Raw genomic sequence first — 17518 nt, forward strand, 5'->3', positions numbered from 1 at the left:
AAGGATGTAAACAAATTTGTGAACAAAATTTGATAAGTTTTTTGAGCGTATGGAACATTTCTGGGATCTTTTATTTCAGCTCATGAAACCAACACTTTACATGTTGCGTTTATATATATTTGTTTGTGTTTACTAGTGCATTCGTAACATTTGTTCAAATAAACCTCACATAGCAAATGAGCAATTACATTCTCGTCTTGTAAATAGAGCCGCGTCTATGTACTAGTGGCAACTAGGAATCTCTGAAATTTCCGACTGCTAAATCGTTGTAGAAAGATGACCCAGAGTTTCCCACTTGGGAAGTATCATAATTAGCCAATAGGAAACTCTACGCAAATAACTTGCGTTATTTTAAACTGAGGTTCCTAGTTCTGACGAGCACATGAACAAGTATAGGACAAGTATGAGTACATTTAAAATGGTTAGGGATGGTAAGAGTTATGGGCAAGGCTAAGGTTTAGGGTAGGGACTTCCCAAGGATCGTGCATAGCAATCCGTAACTGCATATGTGGTGTGTCTGAAAGTGGGCTTTGCGAAATAAATGGAAAGATCAACATAAGTGGGTGTATGGAAACATACCAGCTAATTGGGCAGATTGGATGCCACTCAAGACAATTTTGCATGACTGCTTATTGCTTCCTTGTAGCATTTTAGCTAAACCGGTAAGGATAATTCACCAGGCAGGTTAGGATAACTAACCTAGAATGTTAGGAGAATTAGGTTAAGGTTAGGGAAAGGGTTGGGCTTAGCTAAAAATACTACTAGAAACAGCAAGCTTCCGCGTAAAACGGTATTGCGTGTTAACCAACCTGCTCAACTAGCTATTAGGTTTCCATAACTCACTTATGTGGATCCTCCCACTTATTTCGCAACGCTCACTTTCAGACACACTCCACGTATGCGAATAGGATGCTGAGCTGCCGAACAAGAAGCTCAGCCTAGCTGACTGAAGCTGGCAATTTTTACATAGATATGATTTCAAATTAAATTTAGTCCAGATAGGTCTACTTCGACTCTTTTCAATTGAAATAAGCTCTTAGACTAATGCTCAAACAAAGCAGCATATAAAACACACATTTCACCACTAAATGGTGTTAACTAAATGTTCTCTATTATCACAAAATAGACTAGGCTCTATTGCTTCCTCCTTGATCTCAAAAGTAGAACATTATTCTGTCAAAGGCAAAGAGAAAATGGAAGTAGCCCATGCATCTGAAGTTAAAATTTCTAAGTTGTTTTGGAACGAGACACATAAAACAATGTTCACTGGTGGTGGGTACCAAAATCGATATGACCAAAGCTTATCATGATATCGGGTAAAAGAGCATACATGAATGTTCCTGCAGGCACAAAACTACCTCACAGCCTACTACGGGTTTCCCATTGTATTCAAACTTTTGGGGTAGGTTAGGCCCCAAGAACATTCACACATGCCCTACTGGGTGGGACTCTGTTGAAGGTTGTGGTTCTTACAGACGGAAAACGACCACAAACACATATCAAAAAGTACTCAGGAATTTTCCAAGAAATGCTGGACTGTTCTGGAGTGGCCAGTGTCGAGTCCATATATGAATCCCATTGAAAACCTATGCCGAGATCTGAAAACAGCAGGCCAAACTTCCAGTAGAAAGGTGCAGCAAACACATTGACAGCTTCAAGAAGCATTTGTCAGCAGATATCTTGGCCAAAGCCTGTGCAACCAAGTATTACTCTTGGGTGTAGGCAGAAACATCAATTTAATCTACCCTTATGCTATAGTAACTACCCAGAAATAGATGTAGCAATATCAACAGCATCTGAAGAAATAGATTTCATCGTATTCATTTATTCAGTTTGAAATGTGTAGTTGTAGATTACTTTAGTGGAGTATGGCTGAAGTCAGCTGTGTTTTAATGCCTATTTATCCCTCACAGGCCATCAGCCTAGCATTTGTAGACATTTCTACCAGAGTAATGACTTACACAGCTCTTAGATGAGCAAAGGGCCTTAACGGTGCATCTCCAGCAAACTCTTATTCTGGGTGCTTTTCTTGACTTCCTTTCAGGTGGTTCCTGCCTTCGTCATCCATGTCTTCTTTTGGCAGCCAACCTTCCAACCAAAAATAGTATTGCATTGAAAAATAAAAACAAAACATTATGTCCTTCATTAGTTGATCTTCTCTAGTATGCTATCAATTTACAAATGTTTTACATCAGCAAATAGCAGTTCAGTAGTTTGTTGACTTGCACTGGTTAGTGTGTTCTACATGTTCAGGTATGATTCTTTGATGATCGACAGTCAAAGACACAAATAAAAACATTGTTGGCATTTCTTTAATAAACATATGACCCCCCCCCAGAAAAGAAAAAAAAAACATTTTAGTACAAAAAGTATTTTTTGAAGTTGGGTTACATGTCTCCTTTTGTTTTACAATGGCTATTGGCAAAGGGCTTGTGGAAATTAAAGTGAACATGGCCTTCCTCCATCAAGTCAATCAGTAGCTATCAGTTTAACTGCAGTCACCCATGTGCCACCAGTCTTTCAGGAGCCAATCCTCTTCAAAAACAAACCACCTTCAAGTCAGGAGCCCGATCAACTGAGCCCTCCTGGTTTCAACATATGCTTGGCCCAAAATAAAAAAAACTTAGGTCATTTTCTAAAAGTTGTGCAGATATAGCACTTAATTTCATACCTAAATCGTTCTCGCCTACTTTAGTCAGTAGTGCAAAACAGTTTGCTCGGTAGCAATTAAAAGAAAGGCTTGGGTACATATTTAAAAGCAATACCTAGCCTGGTAAATGTACACTCAAAAAAGGTAAAAGCTTAATTTAAAAGACAGTAGTAGAATACAAACAAAAAAACAATATGAAACAGTATGAGCAAAAAAAGACCCCCCTATACAACCCCCCTTCTGCAACATACCCCACATTCCAGATACAGGAGGAATAAAATGCTTTACACAGATTTTTGTATTTATTATTACAAATCAAGTGTGCATTTCCAGATCCCTCTGGTCTAGCCTGAGAGGGTTTGGGCTCAGTTTCCTTTGAGTCCACAAGTCTGAGGTGTCCATCATACCCCGCCCATTCACTATGCCACAGCCAATCAGAAGGGGAGGTGTCGTCCTCGCATGGCTGCTGAGTTCACATGTGGGTTGAAGCCAAGGGGCATAGGTGGGGCCACAGCCTGGGAAGGGGAGCTCCAGGACTGGCCTGGAGGAGGGATGGGCGGGGGAGGGGTAGCATGGTTATAGAGGTGGATGCTGGTGGGGTTGGGCTTCCCTTCCACAGGCAAGGAGGGGCTGTGATTGTACTCAAAGCGATGGTCTTTGTCACCGCTGAACACCATGCTGCTAACACCTCCACCTCTGCCTGAAGGGAAGGGCTCCTGGAGTGAGGTGGCCAGGGACCCGGTAGCCGAGGACTGCTGAGTGCTGTTGCTGAACACTTCCCTCAGGTTGTGGGGGGGGAGGCCACCCCCCAACATGTGGCCCATGTAGCAGTCGCCAAAACCCACAGGAGGGAAGGGTGGAGGGGGTGGGCGGCTGTAGTCACCGCCATAGCTGGGTCCTTCTGTGCCGGGGTGGGGTGGGTAGTCTGGCTCCGGGAGCCTTCCTCCCTCACCAGCTCCACCTGAGGTTGGCATAGGCAGCAGGTGGCCCATCTTACGCGCCATCTTCTGCCGGTAGTCCAAGTCCTCACAGCGGGGAGGGGGCTCGGGTGGTTCAGGGGGTCTCTGGTCGGGGGGGAGGATGGGTCTGGATGAAACTCCGCTCCCCTCGGACACTAAGGGGGAAAACACAAGACATGATGTTAGTTCAAAGCAAAGGGATAGTTCTCGTCCTACTTTGGAAGTTCGTATTCTACCATAGGGATATCCAAAATGAAAACCATTGTGTACAGAATTTGAGACAGATAATCCTACTGGATAGTCACAGCAGTGGAATACAAGTCTACATACATTATTTCTGCTTGCAAAGAATTAGGTAAAAAATATGTCACAATATTCTCTATGAGTAGTTACCTGGCGAGACAGGGATAGGCTCTGGGGGCAGCTTTGGCTCAGAGGGTGGCGGAGGAGGTCCTCCTGCTGGTGCGTTTGTGCCGTCTGTATCGCCAGCTTCCTGCCTCTGCTGGGCCTGGAGGAGCTGGGCCAGTAGCATGGTGACTGCCGTCTGGGTGGCTGCCGACGCCTCCCCATCAGGCTTACCCTGCGATGCCGACGAGGGATGTGGCGATGGGGGCTTGGGCATGGGGGGCGTGCGGGGTGCTCCACCTGACTGAGGGAGCTTGTGGGGCTTGAGTGGAGGGTGTGGCTCTGGAGGCCGGTCGGAGTCAGAGTGTTCTGGTGGCAGGACCTTGGAGAGCTGCTGTAGAGTCTCGGGGTTGACCTTGGCAATCTGGGCCGGGTTGACAGCGCTCTTGGACTGGCCGAGCAGGTTGAGGAGAACCGCCAGCTGTTCCTGGGTCAGCTGGGAGTTGGGAGCTTTTGAGTCTACGGGAGACAAAAATATATATATTTAAGCAATTTACTAAAAAGTACCTCTTAATTCACTCCAAGTTGTTATTAGTCGTTGCAATATAAGCCATTAAAGTGAGTGTGTAACTGATAAGGTGTCAGGCCAGTAAGGAGGGGTGACTTTGCGGTACTAGACTAAAGGCCCATTCACTCACCCAGTAGGGCTGAGGCAGCCACAGGTTGGCCTTTGAGTCCCCCAGGCGGAGGGAAGCCCTGGGGGGTGTTGCTACGACTGTCGTCTCCCAGCCCCAGCTCCTTACGGGGAGCCTTGGAGGCTGACAGCTCCTCTGGCATCTGCTTCTGCCTCCGCCGCTTCTTACTCCACAACTCATGGCAGTCCTGCCACAGGGGGAGACTGGAGGAGAGAGATGGGAAGAGGACAGGAGACAAAATGTAAATAGGGAGATCAAAGGGTGGGTCATCACAAAAATGATATTCTACAGTAATGAATCACAGACTATGAAGTAAAACGTCTTTGGCCAAACGTACTCTGGTGGGGGCATCTTGGTTGGGTCCACGTCTTTGAGGAACTCACTGCTTAGTGCCGCCTCGGCAGCGCAGCGCTTACTGGGGTCCAGCGCCAGCATGTGGTCAAACAGGTCCAGGGCAGAGGGTGGTATACTGACCAAAGAGAAAGATGAAGTGGTTAGTCAAACACAGCCAAAGGATAACAACATTCTTTTCATGCACCAATGATGAGCCCAATTACTGAATTCAAACAAGCAGATCGACTCACAAAGCAAACTCTTCTCGCAACCGCCGCCTGTACTGTTTCTTTGGTTTCATGGTGTTGAAGTAGGGCAGCTTGATGACATCTGGCCACACAGCGGGGCAGGGGCTGCCACAGATTCGACTGGAAGGGAGAAAAGCCAAAGGCCAGAGTAAAATATGCCCTAACAAGAAGACTGTCCAATGAGATAGCTGAAGGTCTTTCAGACCGTTAAAAGGGATGCTGATTATAAGAAATTGAGGGATTTATAGTACCCTTCTCCTCGGACCACAACGTACCTGATCAGCTCTAACTGGGCAAGCTCCTGATTGGCTTGGAAAATGGGCTTCTTTGTGAAAAGCTCCCCCAGAATGCACCTGATTTAAGACAAAAACAGGGTGAATGCATGATTCTCTTTATAGAACCATCTGTCCTCGGTTTAAGAATCATGAATATCAGCCAGTGAAACACCACACCTAATCAACTAAACGTAGGTGTCTCTCTTACCCGCAGCTCCACACATCAATGGCAGGTGTGTACCTCTCCTCCCCCAGTAAAAGCTCTGGGGGTCTGTACCACAGGGTGATCACCTTGTTGGTGTACGGTCGGCTACAAGACAGGGACAGAAAAATGCATAAGTATCAATAATATCATCATCATCCACAACAAAACACATTTGAGACCAATATGCTTGATGAAGCAAAACAGTCATAACTATTGGCAGCAATCAACTCTAAGCCATATCGGGACACTTACCTCTCCTCAGAGTTATAAAGTCGAGCTAGTCCAAAATCTGCCAGCTTTATTTGACCCCTGGCGTAGAGAACAGAACACAGCATTAACGTGACTTCCGACTCCTTTCTGTCAGACAATTCAACTGATTCCGCAGCGGATATAAATTGTTTTTCATTTTTGACTATCCTGGTCCCAGATCTGCTTGTGCTTTGGTGTGATAATGACCATAGGAGTTGACAAGACAGCACCGACAGACCTGGGACCAGCAGGCTAGCTATCCTGAGCAGCACTCACTTGTTGTTAAGCAAGATGTTGGAGCACTTGATGTCCCTGTGCAGGAAATTCTTCTTGTGGCAGTAGTCGAGGCCCTCCAGCAGCTGCCTCATGAAGGACTTGATGTGGCTCTCGTTGAAGTGGACCAGGCCAGACTCCAGCAGCCCCATCAGGTCGTGGTCCATGTATTCAAACACCAGGTAGAACGCACCTGTAAAAGGAGAACAAATGCATGGAGAAACAATGTAGACACATGGTCTGTATCCCAAATGGCACCCTATTCCCTACATAGGGCACTACTTTTGACCAGGGGTTCTCAAAGTGGGGTACCGCATCTAAAAAATATTAAAACAATTAAGAATGATATATCAATATATTTTTGTACATTTTGGCCAATAGATCCATGGGATAAGTTTAGGGGGTGTAATACAATGTAATATTATTAATCTACAATGTGTTCTTAATCCTGGGCAACATGGGCCTAGGCGGCGCACAGGGATATTTTCAATTTTTGTCGACCAAGTATAAAATGTGCAACTCAAATCGGCAAACTTCTATTCCCCCAAAATGTTATTTTAAAACACAAGACACATTGCAATTTAAGCTTTAAAACTGAATTGGAGGATATTAGCTTGAACAACTGCAAAATTATCTCCCAATACCAAGAGGTGGGCCGTTAAAATATTCCTTCCTAGGGCCCCGAGACTTTGTTAATTTCCCAGTGCACTGCCAAAGACATAAAACTCCTTGTATGCTATTTTTATCTCACTACCTTCTTGCCCTTTGTGCTGTTGTCTGTGCCCAATAATGTTTGTACCATGTTTTTTACTGCTACCATGTTGCTGTCGTGTGTTGCTGCCATGCTATGTTGTTGTCTTAGGTCTCTATGTAGTGTTGTGTCGTCTCTTGTTGTGATGTGTGTTTTGTCCTAGATTATTTTATTTTTAATCCCAGGCCCCCACAGGAGGCCTTTTGCCTTTTAGTAGGCCGTCATTGTAAATAAGAATTTGTTCTTAACTGACTTGCCTAGTTAAATAAAGGTTAAAAAGATGATTCATCTGATTGCTATCACAAAAGGGGTCCCCGGCCCTAAAAAGTTATAGAACCTCTGCCATAGGGCTCTGGTCAAAAGTAGTGCACTATGTAGGGAATGGAGTGCCATTTAGGATGCAGAATGATAATTCAGTGGGTTTGTTATATGGACCTTTGTCGTTCTTGAAGTCCAGGGCGTCCTCCTTGTCAGTGACTATCTCCTTCATGTTGATGATGCTCTTGTGGTTGAGTTGGCGGAGGATCTTGATCTCCCTGATGGCGGTGATAGGGAAGCCCTCCTTCTCATTGTCGAGGCGCACCTTCTTCAAGGCCACCATCTCAGCTACACCACAGGGATAGAGATATAAGTAAAGGGCAGAGGATATTAGAAGATAACTTTTCATACATAATAGTTACCTTGGGCATAGAAAGACTCAAATGTTAATTTAAGAGTTTGACAAACAGATTATTCTGTTAGGTTAAAACGTTGATGGTAAAATAATACAGCGTAAGCATTTAGTCGTCCTCACCTGTATCTTTGTCTTTTGCCTTGTACACCTGGCCGTAGGTGCCTTCTCCTGTGATGCCGATGATCTCAAACTTGTCCACGCACCGTTTCCCCCAATCGATCTCAGTCTCCTTGATCTCCCCAAAGCGTGGGCCGCAGATCCTGGGAGAAAGACAAACCAACCAACAAGAGATTAGGTCAAGCAGTGGTTCTCAACCCCAGGCAGTAGAGCTTATTGAGGAGCATAGGCCATTGACGTGGTAGGGTGAGACATGGATAGTCAAGGGGCCCAGACATACTTGGGCCTGCGGCGAAGCGTGGTCTTCTTCTCGTCATATGGGCTGTGAGGGGAGGAGGCGCCTGTGGGTAGCTCGGGAGGAAGGGGCAGGTCACTCAGGAGGTGGCGGGCCTTCTGACGCTCTGCTGGATTCTTCCCTGATAGCGATGGTAAGACGTCCTTCAAGCTGCACAGGGGAGGAAAATAAGATGAAAAGTTAGGCTATGGAAAGAGGGGGAGGCATGTATGAGTGTGAAAAAATGTATGAGTTCTCTTAATTATAAAAAAACTCTTTATTATGTTCGATTACCTGTCTGCTCCAGCTAAGTGCTCGAGGATGTTCGGGGGCAGGTGTAGAGATGTCAGTGTAGAGGCAGTTGGGGCAGTGACTCGTTCCTTCTCTTTGCCCTGTCCAGATGCTGGTACTTTCCTCTTGTCTCGTTGCACCGAGGGGACATCCTTTCCCTTCACATCTCTATCCTTGCTGGGCTTGGGGGGCTCTGTGCTCCTCTTGGAGGTCCTGTCTGCGGGGGACTGGGGCTGGCTCGACACAGGGGTCCTGGGGCCCTTCTTAGTGGCGTGGTTGGTCTTGGGGCTGGGTTGGTGGGAGCCTGCAGAGGGAACCTTGGTGGGAGTTGAGGTGCTACTGGAGCTCTTGGCCCGGGCAGCTGCCTCGGCAGCTTTGGCCTTCTTCTGCTTGCTGAGCTCGGCCGCCAGGCTGCTCTTGAAGGTCAGTGTGCTGGGGGAGAGGCTGGAGGGTCGGCTGCGGGAGCGAGAGTGGCGGTGGCGGCTGCGTGAGCGGGAGTGCCTCGAGGGGGAATACGGACTCCTGCTTCGAGACTTGCCAGATCGCCTGGAGAAAGGAGAGACACATGAATCTCTCATAGAGGAAAAGTTCCCTTTAAGAGTGACTGCCTTTAAAAAGCAACAAATCCCTTTGAAAATGGTCTGTGTGGCATCGATTAGTCAGAAACAGTTATTCTAGTGTCGAAATTGACTACAAAGTGTAAGTAGGATCATTTGTCATGAAGTCAGTATCCTCAACAACAATAATAAAAAAAGTTTGGAATATCCATGCATTACAACAGGTAAATGAAGGCTGGATTTAGATTGAACAATGTCCATTTCTCCTCCAACATGGGGTGAATAGCAGCTGTGATTGCTTTCTATCCAATAGCATAAACAGTGAGACAGACCTGCCCAGCAGCTCTGTCTTTTGTTTACATAAGATAACACGTCACACATTTTCTTTACTTGAGAAATACTGCAAACACCTTAGATGTCAAATTGCACAACAAACATCCTCAGCAAAAACAACAAAATTACAGATTTATTGAGTTCTTAGATTCATTATGGTTATTTTGAGGAAGTAAAATAGGCTTCCGCGTCTAGTGTCTCATGGTTGACAAATATCATTAACCAAATGCAGAGTCGGTCAGGAAACACACCAAGAATGAAATCAAATTTTTCTAATAAGCAACAGAAAAACACGTGCCAATGTTCATACTGTCTAATAAGTGCTGTTTTAGCAGACTACTGGAATGGCAAATAAACACTTTCAGTGGCATTGAAGGCATCATTACAATCTGAATCACAATCTGGTAAAATAGTTGTACTAAATGAGTTTCACAAAGCTTTGCTCACTTGGGTGATCCAGATTCTGCCCTCAAATTTACATCAATGTCTCTCAGTATCACTAAATTCAACAAAAAAATATACATTCATACCATTATTTTCTCCCAAGAGATTTCATAAGGTGGAGGGTAACACCTATTAATAATTCGCTTTCAGCCAGTACAGTAACCTCTGATCAATTGCTTACCTTACGTCTGGACTTGGGCTCAGTGACTTTCGGTATGGACTTCGTGATCGCCGACGGGTACCGTAGGGACTTGAAGCAAGTTCTCCCTGTTCGAATGGACTATGTCGGCCATAACTTGGAGACCTGCGCCAACTGAATGGGCTCGTTGGAGACCGCTTTCTTTTGTTGCTCGAGTATGAACTGGGCGACTTTGAAATGTTGTAGGCACCATAGACCTCAGAATCTCGGCTGTAGTATGTTGAAGTAGGGGACAGCCTTTTGTTCCCATAACTGGGACTTCTTCTTGATATAAACTGGTTATTATAACTACCACTGGGAGACTGATATCCATAGGAATACGATTTCCCATGTGGGCTGTCTGCCTTGAAACCAGGACTTCTTCTGTAGGCCCCGAGTTCTTCACGGTCATCTCGGTATGATTGTGGTGCATCCCTGTATGCAGACGGGGGCTCCTTTTCAGAACGTGTCTTACTTTTGTGCCGTTTAGATTCCTTTTTGTCCAAAGACATGGGGGCCAAGGTTGTAGACGTCTTCTTGCCGTTACTGTCAATGTTTCTCGCACCGTCTCGGTTGTTTTTGGTGGCGCTCAGGCTACTACCACGAGATTTCGAAGTATCCCTCTCACGGCTCTGGCGTCCCTTTCTTTTCGGTTCCTTCTCTGGTCTATTCCGCTCGGACGAACCACTGATTTGTTCATCCTTCCTGAGATGCAATACAGCCCTGTCTCTTCGAGACCTTCTCTCTGGGGATGTCGGTCCGTTCATGCCTGTGAACTCAACTTCGCTAAGTCGGTCGACCAAAATAGTAGCATGCGGTTCTGGTTTCGGCGAAGGGCTCCCAGAAAAGCGTTCTGATTGGGAACTCACATCGTCATATTCCACTAAAGTCCGAAGTTCACCTCTTTCAAGAGTGCCTCTCCGTTCACTGTCTGGTTCATCTGGCGTATGCCATTGTGTTTTCCCCCTAGCGTGACTGTGTTTCTTTCGGATAGATGACGACCGCCTCTTCTCCCGGTGTTTCTCTCGGTGCGGAGTAGCACCGCTTCCAGGTTTAACGTTACTGCGCCGCTCCTGTCTGGCACTTCTCTGTGTCGATGGGCTTCTTCCCCGACCCTCGCGAAACACCTCCGGGTTAGGCATTTATCAAAAATATGTGATATATACTTTTGGTAATATTAGTTGTCTTTAGTGTTATGTTGCCACACAAAACATTTGCTACAAATTAGCTAGCAAGCTAAAAAGCTAACTAGCTAGTCACTAACTGGTAGTGAGCTATTCCAAGCGATAATCCATCGGATTCATCAACCAAGTCCATCCAATGTTTACCTCGATATTAATTTCTGATAATACGAGAAAAATAAATCATTAGAATCTTGGTCTGCAATTCCAAAGATTTGCTAGCTGGCTAGCCAGAGCTAACTAGCTAGCAACTGTAGCTAACTAGCTAGCAACTGTAGCTAGCTAGGCAGTGTCTCGTAATTGCATTCCATTCCATGCTTAGTGTAGCAGGCCCAATGTCTCCTGCTCGAAAGGAAATGTTTCTTGAGGAATATCGCAGCTCACATCGGCTTTAAAAATGTATTCCCAAAGTGCTGAAAATAAGGAAAAACCATTCGCTTTTTAGGACAAACTTCTTTACGCTTGCCATCACACTCCAGTTTGGACTAACAAGGAAGTAGGTAGCTAACTAGCACGCAAACCGTAGCTTTCAAACTGAAGGCCTACTATTCCGCTGTTACGTCCAATGATGTGCAGATCAGTGTTTACGTCACTACCAAAGGAAAACTCCTGACACATAAGTTTCTCCACATTGGGAATGAAAATAGTCAATCTAACATTAAGTAATTTTTCATTCCAAATATCATACTGCGTTACTTTGTATTACCTATAGCCAGGCCAAAATATACAACCCCTAGGATGCGCCAAGAAGTGGTCACAGGGCGAGAGCCAATAACACTGAATGTGTGATTTTGGTTGGAGGGAGAGGGGGTATAGCCTACATGTCATATGGGACAAACAACATAAACTATACTGAAAATATAAAACGCAAAATGCAACAATTAAATATTTTTCTGAGTTAAAGTTCATAAGGAAATCAGTCAATTGAAATGAAATAATTAGGCCCAGATTTATCCTTTCACATGACTGGGCATGGGTGCAGCCATGTGTGGGCATAGGCTCACCCACTTGGGAGCCAGGCCCAGCCAATCGGAATGAGTTTGGAACATTTCTAGGATTTCAGCTCATGAAACCAGCACATTACATGTTGCATTCATATTTTTGTTCAGTATAGGTATATTAAAGATTTTCGCCCCGCGTCACCATTTGGAGTGTCAGGGGGCTAGGCACAGGGAGGACTAGAAAGGCTACAATTATTATTCCTCACTAGTCAAGATTATGCAACTAAACACTGCATGAGTTGACTTTGTAATTAAGCATTTCACTAGGTCTACCTACACCTGTTGTATTCGGCACATGTGCCTAATACAATTTGATTCCGCCAAAACGAATGTTGGAAAGAGAACATATCCCATTAATGGGTCATTTTAGTTTGCAATGTCTACTATGAATATTACATTTAAACAAAATATTAAAGTAGTCAATTTACAGCTGTGTTGCACTGATTGTTCTGTTACTGCAATGTAAGTCTCAGAATAAAAAGGGGTGGATTTGTTTGTAAAAAAAATTATAATCACTTTATTTGTCTATCCAATAGCTCACAAAACATGAACTGAAAAGGTACACAGCATTTCAATTATCGTACCCAGTAACAGTAAGATACATTAGTGTTTTTGTTAAGGATGTGAGTAAACAGACAACATAATAACTACACAATACAGGTATAACCAACATCCATATTGAGATTGATCTTCAGTTTGATAAAGCAAATCAAAGATAAATATTACAAATTGAAAGTAAAAGGATATTAAAAACATAAGGCAATACATGTGTACAGTAAAAAAAAAAAAACTCACATTAAAAGTTTCCTGTAGAGAAAATTCACCTGCATTCACATTACTGCAACAAAATGTAATACAAAGTCCTACATAAGTCTCACGAACCAGACCTGGCCTTGCTCAATTTGACCTGGCCCAGTCCATTGTGATTACGCCGAACAATAGGAAAATAAGTTAATAAAAACATTTGTCATTTGAGACAGAGTTACCAAGTAGGGACCAAGTAGTTGGACCCCCGCATGTGCATACACACAAACAAACAGAACTTGATCTAGGTCAGTCAGAAAGCAAGGTAGCACCATGGAAGTAGATAATGGTATGCTACAGAATTCTACAAGAGCGGGGGGGGGGGGGGGGGTTCTAAGATGACATGGAATTGTTTTAAGGTCATACAATGGATCATTTAGCTATTTGATTTGAAATTTTAGGAGCCTTTTAGGTATCCCCAAAAAATAAATAAAGCATGACAAAATATTACACTTGGCCTTTACTACTATAGCCCATAAACACAAATGCAATGAATTATACATTCATAAACGGCAAGACAGTACAAAAATAAATCATAAGGAATAAAGTTTTGAAGTGTCTGTCCTATATCAAGGAGATAAGAAAGCTCAGGAATTAAACACATTTAACCCCTTATTTTTGTTGGCACAAAACTACCTCCATTCATTTGTATGGGTTACCTTTAGGACTGGTCCAGCGACACTTGTGGACGTCAAAGCAAAACAAGGAGAACACCGTCATGTTCGTGAGTCTACAATTTTCTGGATGTCTCCTGGTTTGACAAACAACTCTGCAGCTCCGCCACTTTCCACTGCAGATGCGGAAGGGCGACATAGGCGGATGAAGTGGATTGAGACGTAGCCCATGCTAGATCTCTCTAGCTCAAACTGACAGATTTCGATGTAATTTTTTAATTATGTTATTTAGATAACACACCGGTGCATCAATAGACTTTAGGGGGTTTTAACATCAAGTTATGTAAGACTGAAAAGTTCAAACTATCATGGGGTGAGTTTCCCAAAAACAATCTCCAGTATTTCCAGATTTATATTAAAGTAGCATTCCAGTGTTTCCAGATAATTGATTACAAAACAAGTGAAGTTTTTCTACCAATTCTTAAAAAATGTTAAAAAACAGCTTTGAGCAGGAATGGAGTGGGCGAAAACCAACAAAAAAATAATGAGTAGACAGCTGATTGGCCAGCTCATCATTCTTTATGCGGAAATATTATTATTTTTTTAACTGTCAGAAACACAATTGTGGTGGTTTTGAAGCGTTTATTCTCCAATTCATGCTTTGGCCAAAAATACGAGTATAGGCTGAGTCACGGCATTATACGGGTATGAGTTATCAGAATTTGTAACTTTTAAAATAGATCCACTGGACAATTACTTTAAGGCTGTGTTTACACAGGCAGCCCAATTCCGATCTTTTCCCACTAATTTGACCAATCAGATGAAGCTCTTTTGCCAAATCAGAATTGGACTGCCTGTCTAAGGCTGTCTCCACTTGACATTTACATACAATTCTAAATAAATCCCTGACAGTGTCACCAGCAAAGCATCCCCACACCATCACATCTCCTCCTCCATGCTTCACGGTGGGAACTACACATGCCGAGATCATCCGCTCACCTACTCTGCGTCTCACAAAGACATGGTAGTTGGAACCAAAAACCACAAATTTGGGCTCATCAGACCAAAGGAAAGATTTCTACCTGTAATGTTCATTGCTTGTGTTTCTTGGCCCAAGCAAGTCTCTTCTTATTGGTGTCCTTTAGTGGTTTATTTGCAGTAATTCGACCATGAAGGCCTGATTCATACAGTCTTCTCTGAACAGTTCATGTTTCATCATAGCGCGTGATGGTTTTTGTAACTGCACTTGAAGAAACGTTCAAAGTTCTTTGTTTCTCTTTGCTTATTTGAGCTGTTTTTGCCATAATATGGACTTCTGTATACCACCCCTACCTTGTCACAACACAACTGATTGGCTCAAACGCATTAAGGAATGAAATTCCACAAATGAACTTTTAACAAGGCACACCTGTCAATTGAAATGCATTCCAGGTGACTACCTCATTAAGGTGGTTGAGAGAATGCAAAGAGTGTGCAAAGCTGTCATCTGTCAAGTCTAGACATGGCGGGTAAGAGTTAAAAATTGAAGTAGTCAAATGTAATGTCTGAAATGTAATGTCTATGATGAAATTCCAATAACAAGGAATTCAGTCAAAAGGAAAACATAATTTGAGGCAAAAAAAAGGAGGTACTCCAAACATTGCATATAACTGTTAATCTAGGTGTGGGGATAGTCTACTTCAGGGTTTTCCCAAACTCTGTCCCCGGGACCCAAAGGGGCACACGTTTTGGCTTTTGCCCTAGCACTGTAGCGTTAATGCAAAAACCAAAACGTACACCCCTTGGGGTACCGCAGAATGAGTTTTGGAAACGCTGGTCTACTTGTTCCCAATCACAATGGACATCAAGGCATCAATGTTAATGACAGTGTGATGACTAGAGAGGAAGAGGTGACGTGAGAGGGTCCCCTCCCGTCAATTTCTCCATGCGGGAATACAGTGATAAGCAGTCTGCCTGCCTTCCCGCTTTTGGAACAACGGCTACCATTGTTAGGGGCGCAGACAAGACCATCTCGTCACTATGTACAGTACCTCCTTATATATTATGTACAGTACCTCGCAACATCACCTTGCCAACCAGGGAAGGTAGAGGAGAAGAGATCGAATCAAATGCTCGCTGTGGTAAACATGAACTTCTGGCGGTTACTGAAGCCAATGTGGCATGTTGAATACATTTTCTCCGCACGAGTTTGGCTCTAACATTTGAACCGCTTTGGCTATAAGCTATTATTATTCCCCTCTATGATGATCACAAGCCAAGTTAGAAGGGAATGTCACAAAAAACAAAATTTGTCCCCATAAGAATATAGTTGAATAGCAATGTCATAGGAGTGGAAAGGCTGTCCTTATGGCTATGGAGTGGAAAGGCTATCCTTAGAAGGGCTCTGATAAGCCAGATGGTTCTGCTTCGGTTTGCCACAGTGTCGTGCAGTACGCCTGAATTAAAACCCAGACAGTTATATTGGTGCCATAATCTCAGAGTATGAGGTCTAAAGGGGATAAAATGCAACCGAGGTGGTTTGATGAACCATACTTATCAAGTAACCTTGCTGGAGACTTGACTTGTGTTAGCTTCCTGAATTCATCCCAATGTGCCTTAGCTAAGTGGGCTAACAGTCTTCTGACATGCAGGAGACCTGGTTCGAACCAAGTCAGTCACAAGAGCAAGATTAAATAGGGAGTGGAAAGGCTCGACAGGGCTATTGAACTACACTGCTCAAAAAAATAAAGGGAACACTAAAATAACACATCCTAGATCTGAATGAATGAAATATTCTTAAATACTTTTTTCTTTACATAGTTGAATGTGCTGACAAAAATCACACAAAAATGTATCAATGGAAATCAAATTTATCAACGCATGGAGCTCTGGATTTGGAGTCACACTCAAAATTAAAGTGGAAAACCACACTACAGGCTTATCCAACTTTGATGTAATGTCCTTAAAACAAGTCAAAATGAGGCTCAGTAGTGTGTGTGGCCTCCACGTGCCTGTATGACCTCCCTACAACACCTGGGCATGCTCCTGATGAGGTGGCGGATGGTCTCCTGAGGGATCTCCTCCCAGACCTGGACTAAAGCATCCGCCAACTCCTGGACAGTCTGTGGTGCAACGTGGTGTTGGTGGATGGAGCGAGATGTGCTCAGTTGGATTCAGGTCTGGGGAACGGGCGGGCCAGTCCATAGCATCAATGCCTTCCTCTTGCAGGAACTGCTGACACACTCCAGCCACATGAGGTCTAGCATTGTCTTGCATTAGGAGGAACCCAGGGCCAACCCGCACCAGCATTTGGTCTCATAAGGGGTCTGAGGATCTCATCTCGGTACCTAATGGCAGTCAGGCTACCTCTGGCGAGCACATGGAGGGCTGTGCGGCCCCCCCCCCAAAGAAATGCCACCCCACACCATGACTGACCCACTGCCAAACCGGTCATGCTGGAGGATGTTGCAGGCAGCAGAACGTTCTCCACGGCATCTCCAGACTGTCACGTCTGTCACATGTGCTCAGTGTGAACCTGCTTTCATCTGTGAAGAGAACAGGGCGCCAGTGGCGAATTTGCCAATCTTGGTGTTCTCTGGCAAATTAAAATAGTTCTGCACGGTGTTGGGCTGTAAGCACAACCCCCACCTGTGGACGTCGGGCCCTCATACCACCCTCATGGAGTCCGTTTCTGACCGTTTGAGCAGACACATGCACATTTGTGGCCTGCTGGAGGTCATTTTGAAGGGCTCTGGCAGTGCTCCTCCTGCTCCTCCTTGCACAAAGGCGGAGGTAGCGGTCTTGCTGCTGGGTTGTTGCCCTCCTACGGCCTACTCCACATCTCCTGATGTACTGGCCTGTCTCCTGGTAGTGCCTCCATGCTCTGGACACTACGCTGACAGACACAGCAAACCTTCTTGCCACAGCTCACATTAATGTGCCATCCTGGATGAGCTGCACTACCTGAGCCACTTGTGTGGGTTGTAGACTCCGTCTTATGCTACCACTAGAGTGAAAGCACCACCAGCATTCAAAAGTGACCAAAACATCAGCCAGGAAGCATAGGAACTGAGAAGTGGTCTGTGGTCC

The 17518-nt window shown here is 44.5% G+C and overlaps 1 protein-coding gene across 1 annotated transcript; it reads right to left on the minus strand.

The window, feature by feature from the left end:
• Window positions 1-2294: 2294 nt before the first annotated feature.
• Window positions 2295-11816, minus strand: LOC139367127 (cyclin dependent kinase 13). Its single transcript, XM_071105188.1, has 14 exons — window positions 9854-11816; window positions 8342-8884; window positions 8054-8218; window positions 7777-7916; window positions 7419-7589; window positions 6236-6425; window positions 5963-6019; window positions 5714-5815; window positions 5506-5583; window positions 5234-5350; window positions 4987-5118; window positions 4653-4852; window positions 4003-4473; window positions 2295-3764 (listed from the first exon to the last, which is right to left on the minus strand). The coding sequence occupies exons 1-14, from the start codon at window positions 10990-10992 to the stop codon at window positions 3085-3087; spliced, it is 4185 nt and encodes a 1394-aa protein (XP_070961289.1). The 5' UTR covers window positions 10993-11816; the 3' UTR covers window positions 2295-3084.
• Window positions 11817-17518: the final 5702 nt, after the last annotated feature.

Source organism: Oncorhynchus clarkii, chromosome 15, assembly GCF_045791955.1.
Source record: "Oncorhynchus clarkii lewisi isolate Uvic-CL-2024 chromosome 15, UVic_Ocla_1.0, whole genome shotgun sequence".
In the NCBI taxonomy this organism is placed as follows: Eukaryota; Metazoa; Chordata; class Actinopteri; order Salmoniformes; family Salmonidae; genus Oncorhynchus; species Oncorhynchus clarkii.